This window comes from Dipodomys merriami, unplaced genomic scaffold (assembly GCF_024711535.1).
Source record: "Dipodomys merriami isolate MVZ:Mamm:240054 unplaced genomic scaffold, mDipMer1.0.p SCAF_380, whole genome shotgun sequence".
NCBI classification, from domain to species: domain Eukaryota; kingdom Metazoa; phylum Chordata; class Mammalia; order Rodentia; family Heteromyidae; genus Dipodomys; species Dipodomys merriami.
In genome coordinates this window covers 95,178-107,110 of record NW_027205382.1, presented here as the reverse complement: position 1 = coordinate 107,110, position 11,933 = coordinate 95,178, and the positions used below count along the sequence as shown (strand labels likewise).

General features: G+C 41.4%; 1 protein-coding gene across 1 annotated transcript in view; it reads right to left on the bottom strand.

The window, feature by feature from the left end:
• Nucleotides 1–1,395: 1,395 nt before the first annotated feature.
• Nucleotides 1,396–11,933, bottom strand: part of LOC138805018 (WD repeat and FYVE domain-containing protein 2-like) — a 95,813-nt gene continuing 85,275 nt past the window's right edge. The window contains exons 9-11 of the mRNA XM_069989575.1: nucleotides 11,737–11,867; nucleotides 9,584–9,692; nucleotides 1,396–8,764 (exon numbers count right to left, since the gene is read on the bottom strand). Of these exons, the coding sequence (XP_069845676.1) occupies nucleotides 8,735–8,764; nucleotides 9,584–9,692; nucleotides 11,737–11,867 (270 nt within the window). The 3' untranslated portion in view covers nucleotides 1,396–8,734. The remainder of the gene's footprint in view (nucleotides 8,765–9,583; nucleotides 9,693–11,736; nucleotides 11,868–11,933) is intronic.

The window sequence follows — 11,933 nt, the reverse complement described above, 5'->3', positions numbered from 1 at the left end:
ACTGATCCAGGTACAGGTGCCCGGAATTCGAGGACACCAGGATCCAACACAAGTTCCAGTGAGCTCCATTTTCTACTGGAAAATACTGTAGTGGCTTCAAAATAAAGTTCTTTGAAATAAGTTCTAGACAGATTGAATAAATGCTATTTTGAAGTAGAGAGCATTTTATAACTTTTTGTTTTTCTGGAATGGAAAAGTAGTCAACCACACACCATCAACATTGTCAATTTGACGGGTACAGGGATGGGACTAGAAATGACATTTCCTGTGGTCTCTGTCCTTCCTTCTTGTACCCACTGGTGTTATGACTACCGCAGAGCTTCTGTGCCCTGGGAGGTTGAATGCTGCTTTGGTCATGAGTGTCCTCAGGGGCACAGCACAGCAATACTGATGTGACAGTGCATTCATAAACTGTTTAAAGGGAGCCTGGTTTACCTGTGCTTACGATTAGGAGTGGTTTCAATGTACCTAAGCATCCTGGTGCTACATTTTGATCAAACCTCCATCTTGACTGATTTACTTTCCAGTGACTTCAGCAATTGTTGTAGCAAAGCCACTCAAGAGACTTAGATTTCATTCACTTGGATTCAAGGTGACTCCATCTACTTGGATTCAAGTTCTGGGTGGGTGTTCAAGGCAAAAGAAACATGATTCATCTCTAAGGCAGAGGAAAACTCAGATGGGTGTGGCAATTCCATGGCATTTCTAGACATTCAGATCCAGTGAAGACTAGCCAAGGATCCAGAGGCAGACATTTTTCTGTGTGCACCTGCCTGGAAGGGCCAGGTCCACCTGACAGGAGGTGGGAATGTCCAAGCTCTGGCTCCATCTGACTTCCTCCATCCTCTTCTGCAGGACAACTGCAGGACCGAGCACAGGGGTTTTAGAGCCAGGCAACCAGCTGCCCCTGGCTATTTCACGTGGGAGGGGTGGTCATTTGATAGCTTTCTACTTTTTAGGGGGAAGGGCAGCCCTAGGGTTTGAGCTCAGGGCCTTGTGACTTTGCTAGGCAGGCACTTTTGAGTCCTATCCTTGGGCACAGTCCTCTTTGTATTTTCTTCTCTATAAAATGGCCTTTTCTGAAAAGGCATTTCCCTGACTCTATTTGTCCTGGATCCTTTCTCCTCACTTGGAAATTTTACTAAATGTGGCAAAAGCAGTTTTACACTAAAGACAAAAATGACACAGGCAGAGTCTGCATGCTTTGCTGTCTGCTGACAAGTGGCTCACCTGTGTCTCTAGGCAGAAGTTCTCCTTGAGGTCTAGGCAGCTGGAAACTTTTGGGAACTTCACCATTCTACCTACCTCAACAAGTCAGACCCCAGAAGCACGGCACCAAACAGGGATGTTAGGTACATGTGGATACATAAACAATGATGGGCTCATGACTGCAGGTAGATGTTCACAGACATTTATTTGGAACCGTGGAGGCTCTCAGCACTGAGCCATACATTGGTAATGGCTACATGTACATTAGAAATTAGAGGCAGCACAGTAGGAAAACAAGCAGAGTGGACACACCCACAATGTTCAGCAGCATTTGAATACAGAACATCGCAACCTCACAGGATGTTCGGTACCATCTCAGCACATTCAGGAGCTCAATGTCAAGACTAGTTGGTTTGGTTGGTGGAACACAGTGTTGCAGAGTGTGGCAAATACCAGAAGGGGTCTAGCTAGACCACCCTGGAGGGGTCTGTTCCAGCTTCAGGCTTAATGCATTCTTAGGCTGACCCTTTGGAGAATTTCTTCATTCCATAAAGTAAACTGTGCAGAACGGAAGAGACCAGGTCCCTGGTTATGAATACATGGTGGGCAGGCCTGGATGTGGGGCTAGCACCTTCCCTGTTGTCCAGTTAGTAACAGTTTTTGTACTTTTCATATAAAGATTTTCTTTTGCAAAATGACAGCACTTGAGAAACAAAGACCTTTAAAAAGCAAGGCAAATGGTCTAAGACACAAATACATAAGTAACAATGGTTAGTGACACAACTGTTTTGGTCCATACTTTATATTGCCATCCTTTTAAATGATAAAATGTATATATGTGAAATACTTTTTCTCAAACCATTTTATTCCCCCCTCCTTTTTATGTTATAGCTCACTCTCTCATGTACTCTAGAGAAGCAAGAAAAAAAAAAAGAGAAAGGAATCATATACACTAAGGTCAGATTCAAAGTTTAACCTTTGAAACAACCTGCAATACCCAAATATTTCTCTCCCTCTCAAGAAAGTCATATTCCTAACGCATAAAGGTAAACATGTTAAAGTATCTATTTTTAATGAGATGTACCATACTAATTTCCATTTTTACCCCATTTCTCTAAAACCAAATCTACTAGGCTCTACATGGCAAAAATCTAGGGGGAAAAAAATCAGTTGGTATGGTAGGAACCAAAAATGGCAAGACAATGTGGTCTCATTTGTCCATGAGAAGTCAGCCATGTGACTGGTAATGGTTTGTTAGGCCTATAATAAACAACATTCACAGAACTGGAGAATTACAAGACCAGAAGGGACCTTGAAAGGACTATCAAATTCACCCTCACACTCAACATCTGTGACAAGGGCCTATATACTGTCTGTTAAAAACTTCCTTGACATGAGAAATGTAAGGACTCTATTCTAATTTAGGACAGATCTTATTTTAGACAATGATATAAGTTAGACCTGAAGCAGCTTCTTGACGGGAAGGTTAATGTTAAAAGGCAAAAATGCAAAGTAAAATCCCCAGAGCTTGCTATATGACATGGTTCTTGGTTGTACAGCTGAACTAAAGCTTGTTCTACATGTATGTATTTATGTATGTATGTACGTTTCTATGTATGTATGTATTTAGAAGGTATTGGGGCTTGAACTCCAGGACCTTGTGTTCTCACTTGCCTTTTTCTTTCAAGGCTGGCACTGTACCACTTGAACTACAGCTCCTCTGTGAGCTAAAGTTTAAATGCAAATGCAGATGTTCCAGAAGTCAGGACTTAGGCCTGAAAAAAAAAGGGCAAACAATGTAACAGTAAGAAACAGGTGTTGCCACTGGGCTCCAAGGGCTCACACCTGTAATCCTAGCTACTCAGGAGGCTGAGATCTGAGATCCAGTCCAAAGCCAGCCCAGGAAGGAAAGTCCGTGAGACTCATCTCCAATTAACCATCAAAAAACTAGAAGTGGCGCTGTGGTTCAAGTGGTAGTGCGCTAGCCTTGAGCTGAAGAGCTGAGGGACAGCGCCCAGGCCCAGAGTTCAAGCCCCACGACTGACAAAAAAAAAAAAAGGGTGCTGCCAAGCACTCCATGGGATGCTCCTACCTTGGCTGAGCCACGTTTTTTAGAGAGTGGATGCCCAAACCCTTCTTAACCTTAACTTCTGTGAGAAAACCTTTCCCTTCCACTGGATGAGGATTTATTGTGCCTACCACACTGTACTGGAATGATCTGTCATATTCCAGAGCAATCTAAGGTTGAGGATAGGAAGGACCAGTCCATCTGTGCCCTGTAACAGCATCATCTGTAAGTGCAATGCTATCCTTGAGCAGAACAACTACCTGCCCTAGTGGGTCAAAGTCTTTCCTGTTTCAAAACAGAGCAATTGATCACAGTCTCTCTACGGATTAGCTTGTAAATCCTTCCAGGTCAAGAGTCATGATTTTGAGCTCTACTCACAATCTCCAGGGAAAGGTAATATAGCTAGAAAGACTCTGAAATTAGTAACAGATACCACTTCTTGTGATTTTCCCCACCTACAAAAACAAGAAATAGACACTAGCACTGATTATAGGGTGAGTATATGAACAACCCTGTTGTTCAGATGTTCAGAGAGCTGCGGGTATATCTTCCCTGAAGGAAACATCTAATAGCTGCAAGGGCTCGGGCTCTAGGCCTGCAGCTGAGCTGCACAACCCCTGGGTGCCTCAGACAAATTTTAGACCACAGGCTTGTTAACACCGTCTCACTAAATTTCTCCTTCCCTTACTCAACTCATCCCTTCTGACCCTTTCTCTTCAGCTTAGAAGTCCTTTCCTCTTCTAAATCCCTCTTGCCTCTCTGCCAGGCTGGGGGCATCCAAGCACATTTTCACTGTTACATTTTTCACAGTGCTGCAATGGCTTGTCTGCTTGTCTGCAAGGCCTCTGAGCAGTAGGACGAGTGCATAGAGACATGATGACCTCAGGACTGACTTTAACACCTTGTGTAGAGAGGGCTCTCAGCAGAAGTGGAAGCTGAGAATGATGACACACACCTGTAAATCCCAGCACTCAGGAGGCAGAGGCAGGAGAAACATAAATTTGAGAATAGCCTGGGCTATACGGTGACACCTTATGTTAAATAATAACAGCAACACAATAACTGTAAGTTCTTCCAGGTCAAGTGTCATGCGTGTCATGGTTTTGGGGTCTATTCACAACCTATGAAGAAAGGCAGTGTACCCAAGAAAGACTCCAAAATTAGTAACACTGGTCATTTTCAGATACCAATTCTTGGGATTTTTTTTTCTCCCTAAGAATCTACAGACTAGAATCTGCAGAATCACCTAGATAATTTATGTTCAAAATGTGCTACATTTCTGTGTTTTCTAATCAAGTTGCTAATTTCATACCAGGAAAAATGTAACCTAACATTATTTTTTAAAAGAGAAAAAAAGAACATTTTGGCAAAATGTTTTGCTTCTACTTCAAAATATCAATCTTAGTGAACAAGCTTACTTTCATGCCGTTAAACTATACTGAAAAGGCAAAACTAAAGAAGTCTCATTTAATGAATATTTATGTCCACTACCTATGACATAGTTTTAGAGATATTTCTTTTGCTTAAAGCCCAAACTGAAGCTTCAAGGATTAATGTTAACCAAAATTACATTATGCTTTTAAAAAATAGCCTCATACATGTCCCACAAGGACAAATGCTACAGAGTTCAGCAAATAGGGCAGCATGCGCCATCAGGGCTCCTGCATTTCTACTTCAGTTTTACCACTGGGGTGGTTGGGGAAGAGTGAGGGAAAGAGATTATGTGAGCAAAGAAGTGCAGTAACTGCCTCCTGACAGAGTACGCACCCACTCATAATTCAGGGCTGGGCCAAAAGTGGTGTCTAATATGCTCCTAATGGGAAGCTAGCCTGGTTCCAGACACTCCCTGTTCCAAAGCTAGGGAGCTGCTCCAAACACTTGTGTCCTTACTAGGTAAGGTTCAAAAACCAATTGTTCCTTGAATATTCTTCCACATTCTCATTTACATCTCAGATATATCTAACTGCCTGTCTGGTATGAAGAAATATAGAGAGACAGAGAGAGAGAGAAAGGAGAGAGAGAAGAGTGAAGAAAGAGGAGAGAAAGATAGATGACAGAGACAGAGACAGAGACAGAGACAGAGACAGAGACAGAGAGACAGAGACAGAGACAGAGGGACAGAGACAGAGAGACAGAGGTTGGCCTGGAACATTCTAGATCTCAAGATCCTTCCAGTTTTGTGATTTTAGGATTCTTTAGATAAGTCAGACAAGATTGACCTCATATAAAATGACATAAGATTCCAAGCACTTATTTTAAAACCACTTCTGTGCCTGTGGGGGGAGACACACCCAGGCGACTGAAAGCTCTGGAAATGTCATTCCTTTGGAGGAATCAAGAACAGAAGATTGTTTTCCTTCCACCAAACTTTCTGTGTATGATATGTGTAGTTCTGTCAACATAGGTAATATTAGACATTATTTGCCAAAACTGCTGTATGTTTAATAAAGCAAAAATAAAAGTAAAATACAAACCCAACAGGATAAAATAAGAACTATGATTTTTTTTTTGCCTAGACAGGAGACAAACCAAGGGCTGGTGCCAGCTCTTACTAATGAGGGAAGCCTGCGATTACTACAAAATGCTTGGAAGATACCCCACACCAGCCTATATTTCAATATGAGTCACAAAATGGTCGACATACTTAATGCAAAAACTCTAGAATTCACAGTAGTACAAAAACACACTGTTTGCCAAGATTTTCTCACCAAATGTAAGCAGCCACACTATAAGGGGAAAGAGAAGGGCAGAGCAATGGCTGCCTTTGTGTGTCTGTGGTTTTCAATCATGATTCTCATTATCAGTGAGGTTTCATGTGGTTTCAACTTCTGAGATGTTCTGTGGGCTGGGATATAGCAATGATGGGAGGGAGGTGGTTAGAGTGAAGAGTCAAGAGTCACAGAACAGAGAGATATAGTGTGCATATGAACAATGGGGACAATCAGCTTTCCAGTACAGTCTGAACTCATCTATGCCTAATTGAGAATCCACACAAGGCTTGTTGAGTGCTCAGCCTTCTGTCTCCCTAATACTGGCTTTCCCTCTCTGTGTACAGGCCAACCTCTGAAGGTCAGAAAGGGAGATTCACAGTGATTAATTTCTATTACTCATTTCCAACTCACAGTACTCTATCATAAGCAGCTTGGTAGGTGGCTGCAGATCTCATAATAAACCACAAAATAGATATGTGAATATTGTAAATCAAATTCGCTTTTAAAAGCTTACTCACAGAGCAATCATGCAAAAAAAAGGAGTTATAGTGGCTCTGGCTGAGTGTAAGCAGTAAGCAAGAGCACTCTGGGAGAGGCAGAGAAGTGACAGGGGGTGATGACTTCTGCGTGTGTGTGTGTGTGTGTGTGTGTGTGTGTGTGTGTCCTCAAGGTTTTTGCTTCAAGTGATGGTTGTCATGGGTCATGACTGCATGGGACACGCGCACGTGTACATGCACGTGCGTGCACACACACACACACACACACACACACAGGTCCTGCTTGCCTATACTCGGCCATTAGAATGAACTCCAGGAAACCCTATGCCTCAGGGAGTATACATGGTCAGTGTTATGGGTGTTATCATGTACGGCTTGTAGTATTTACTCCATTGAGAAAAGTAACATGGTCATGAGGAAAAAACAAACAAACCAATTTTACAGGAAAGGAAGAAAAATAATAGAGAGGATTTCAATTTTGCTTAATTACTACCATCACCAAAAAGAGAATAAGAGAATAAGATACTTTGGAGGTAGGACATAGATAGGAAAGGGCAAACAATTGGCCTGTTTATCTGCAATCGGCATTTAACCTGGTATTTATTTAACCTGGTGATGCTCAAGAGACTCGGTGATCCCTAATAGTCCTGACCTAGGAGATCCACTGAGGTGTTAGATATGCAAAGTACTTAGAGTGGAATAGGTATCTAGTACATGCTTGTAACTAATCTTAATTCTATTTTTATAGGTGAAAAGATTTATTTTGTATATCTGTGCCAGTACTGGGGCTTGAATTCAGAGCCTGTGTATTGTCCCTTAGCTTTTTCACTCAAAGCTGGCACTCTACCACTTAAGCCACAGCTCTATTTCTGGCTTTTATTTTATAACTGGAGATAAAAGTCTCATGAGCTTTCCTGCCTGTGCTGGCTTCAAATTGCAATCCTCAGATATCAGCCTCCCGAGTAGCTAGGATTACATGCAGGAGCCACCAACACCCAACTTAAAATAAAAGATTTTTTAATAAGGAGTTCAATATCTTGAAGTGAGTCACTTAGTTCATTTTATCAAGCTTAACTGGATTCCCTTAGACAAATTTTTAAAGTTCATTTTCTAAAGTCTTCTTTTATGTTCCTAACAAGAGCTTGATCTGCAGGCTTCAGTACCTTTATATCAGATCACCTACAGTCTTCGTATGAAAGTATACAAATAGTTCTGGTGAAATATATTAAGATATAGATGTTTAAACATCTGTTTTTTTTTAAAGTGGAACACAATATAGATGATAAAGAATAAAGAAGGTTTATAATCTTAAAGTAATGAAATTCAAGTTCTGAGATGATGTCACACAGGGAAAGAAACATTATAAAACACTTGTTTTGGAAGCACATAGGTTTTTGTTTTGTTCTGATGTTATCAGTAAGGGACAGCTATGTCCAAAAAAGAAAAAAGATAAAAACAAAACAAAACAAAACATGAAAGGTTCAGGAAGCCTCAATTGAATTCTAAAAGATCCAGGCACTGATGGTTGAAGCTCTCAGTTACAATCATCTACTAGGATGACAATGGCTGGGAGCAGCTTTTTTCTAATGTGGGAAGACAGAGACAACAGGCAGAAATACAAAGTCACTGCTACTCAGTAAGAACATCAGCAAGTCAGGCAATAGGGCTGAGTCAATCTTCAGGCAATTCAAGAACTCAGCTGGTAGATCTGCACTCTTTCCACTGAAGACAGGAAAGCAGAGACACTGGGAACAAACATTGAAATACATACATACACTCTGCTGCAAAGAAGGAATGGGCACATGGAGACCAAGAAAAAGATGCCCACAATACATGTTGAGGTAAAAATAAAGCAAAACACATGGAAACTACTTTATGACCAAAATACCCTAAACAGATACTTTCCTCATTTCTCCAATACACAAAGCAACAAGTAAAATGGAGGACTGAAAAATCAAACATCCCACACAGATTTTTCAGTATAGTCAAAACACTGTAGCACAGTCAGACTGTATAAGCCATTTGATAAAAAAATATCTTCTTTTGTATTGTATGAACAAGTTGAAGAGTCCCTGCAAAGGTTCTTTCACTAGTTTGCCACTGACTGCATAGTTAAGATGCAGATTCACCCAGGGTCTTTAGCTTCTCTTCCTGCTCACACGTATGCTTTACTTTTCCAGTACTGATTCAGATTAAAACACCCATTTCTTTAGTAAATGCTATTTTTTTTTTTATTCCTGGGGTAGCCATCATGACACTACTGGGGTCATATCCCACAACTGTAAAGAGAAAAAGAAGATGAAGGATGAGATAAATCAAATTGTATGAAGGATGAACAATCCTTAGAACTGAACTTAAGTGATTTTTTTTTCTTTTAGCAAGCAACTACATACTTCACTACACGATTTCTAGATCTTTAAAGATCAAAAACTTAGGAGCAACCTGACATTTCTCTCTAGCTAATGAAGAATAAAGACAGATCAGATACATTTAAGGACAAAGGGAACTAATATATACTGGACACTACGCACATACCATGTTCTTCCCACATCCTCTCATTTAATCTTCCAAAAAATTCTATAAAATGTCAAAAATAAGGGATCCAAGGCTTCTGGTTTAAATATTTTATTTAACCTCTACATGTTGCTACTGACTCCAAGGTTGGGATGGGATATGACACAGGTGGCCCCTTCTATTCAGGGCCTTTGCTATATCCCCAAATCCAATTGGTCACTAGTCCTCAGATAGGCCCTTGGTGAATGCTCTTAGGTTAATTGATCTTAGTGGGAAAGGTGTTTACCACCTGTTGGCTTATTCAAGTCCTATCTTACATTCAGTGACTAGGTCAACCCCATTAGCTTCATGACACCTTTCCCAGCAGCTCCATCTTCCTCTGCTGAATGCTTAAAATTCTTCTCGTTTGTGCTACTCCTCTGACTGCTATGCATGACTTACTAGAGGAGCTTTGTTCTTTGCATGTAGATCCATTCATGTAAAAGGCTCTCAAAAATGCTCAAGCTAGGGATAACCTGAACAGAGCTCTACAGGCTCTATTTATAAAGCCCCAAACTGGAAAGCTTCATAAGATAGTATCTTACCTTAATAACTTTGTCAGTTCCAGAAGTCAGTAACCACCCCCTGGTTGCATCAAAATGCACATGCACAATGTTATGCTTACTGTCATGGAAGGTGGCTGTGGGAGCACGTCTGAAGGGAACAAAACAAGAGTAAGTAGTTGACTTATGAATTCTGGAGATCTAGGGTGTGATGTTACATTCTAATATTTGGCTTAATGGCTAGAACTGTTTCACTGTTAGAACCTCCCAGATCTGCGTTTATTCCATGGTCGTCTATTATATGATTTAAAAGATAATAAAGGAATGTTTTCTTATAGTTGCCAAAGTGGGAAAGAGGTATCTCCAAAGGTCCTTCAAGAGAATATGCTACTCTGATAAGAGTCTTTGAAAATCTCCATTTGTGTTTTTTTTAAGTCTTTTGAAAACCACATTGCTTTTGCTAAGTTTGTGCTCAGAAGGATAAGTGCTAGTAAAATAGTCTACCTTGGCCTATTTAATTTTTTTTTTAAAAGTGTGCTATTAAAATGCCCAGGATACTACTGACTGTCATTGTAACTGAAGGCGATCCATTCTTTTTTCTTTTTCTCACAGTCTAACTGCAGACTTAGGTTTCTCTGACGCATTCTCTCAAGGTGTAACAAGCTTTAGTAAGAAGGTTTGGCAGCTGCCTAGGTGCTCCCAGCGAGGAAGGGTGGAAGTCACAGGAGGAGGGGAGCCAGGATTGCAGTCAAGCAGACAACTCTCCTGTTTCAAGGGCCACTTTTCTGCACTGGGCTCTCAGAACATGGTTTTCTTCCTTCCTTCCTTCCTTCCTTCCTTCCTTCCTTCCTTCCTTCCTTCCTTCCTTCCTTCCTTCCTTCCTTCCTTCCTTCCTTCTCTCTCTCTCTCTCTCTCTCTCTCTCTCTCTCTCTCTCTCTCTCTCTGTCTTTCTTTCTTTTTGGTCAGTCATGGGGCTTGAACTCTGGGCCTGGGCACTGTTCCTGAGCTCTTCAGCTCCAGGCAAGTGCTCTACCACTTAAGCTATAGCTCTACTTTTGGCTTTTTTGATAACTAATCGGAAATGAGAATTTCATGGAATTTCCTGCTTTGGACCCCGATCCTCAAATCTCAGCCTCCTGAGTAGCTAGGATTACAGGTGTGAGCCATTGGCACCCAGCTTCTTCCTTTTTTCTATAACTAAATCCAAGGGGCAGGTCTGCAGTATACTAAAAATAATCAGAATTACAGGTTTAGGCTTTTTGCAAGTTCCTTAGACTCTAATCTATATCGTTATAAATGAAGAAATGAATTAGACTATCTCTAAGGTTTCCTCTCAGTAAAAACCCTTACTAACTCTACCATGTATGAGAAGTGGACAATAATGAATATACATGTCTACTTATGCAAGAGTATCTTAATGTATATCTGATATGGATAAACAGAAGTATTTAGAACAAATTGACTACAGTACAAAGCACAGAAGGATTGCGAAGATGAGTTATCCTCCAGTAACTTGCTAACAGGGAAACATTTCAGAGCTGTTGTCAGGTAATTGTCAGTCAACACTGAAGACAAAGCATAGTTCTGGCCACCTTTCAAAGCACACTTAGGGTGTTGGAATACTGAGGAAGGACTGATGAGAAGTCAGTTGCGTAGAAGGCACTGGGACTATTTGGGTCTTCGGTAAAGTGGCTTAGCTCTTCCTGGAAACTGAAAGTTCCCAGAACCAGAGGGCTGACTCAACTCTATTAACAGATACCAGCTTGGCCTTCAAGGTGAGTTCTGAGCCCTTGCAATCCTGGATAATTCCCAGAAAATAAGGAGACAGAAAGAAGAGCATTTCCTTAAATACACACATACTCATGAACTAAAGGAAGTTCATAGATGAGTTCTTTGATCACTCCCCTTGCCTCTTAAGATCACATGCTGGAAGTGGTGCTGTGGCTCAAGAGGTAGAGTGCTTGCCTTGAGCTGAAGAGCTGAGGGACAGTGCCAAGCCCCACGACCGTCAAAAAAAAAAAGAAAAAGAAAAAAAAAGATCACATGCATTTGCTGAGCAAAGAAGAGCTTTTCACACTTCTATGCTCTACAGCAGCAGGGGCCAGAGCCCTAAAACCATGGCTGTGTGCTAAGTGAAGAAGCTCACAGACTGGATTCCTCTGACCAGGAGGGGCCTGCAGATCTGTGGAACTTACTCTTCATCTGTGATGGCCTCATGGCAGCTGTCACAGACCCTCACTTCAAACTCGAAGCCCATCAGGGGGATGGAGGAGCGCTTGGAACTGCACTTGCCACAGACTGCCTTCCCACATTTGCGACAGTGGTGCTGAGGAAGGAGAGAAAACAGATTATCATGATTTCACACCGCCCTTCTGGCACACTTGGGTGGGGA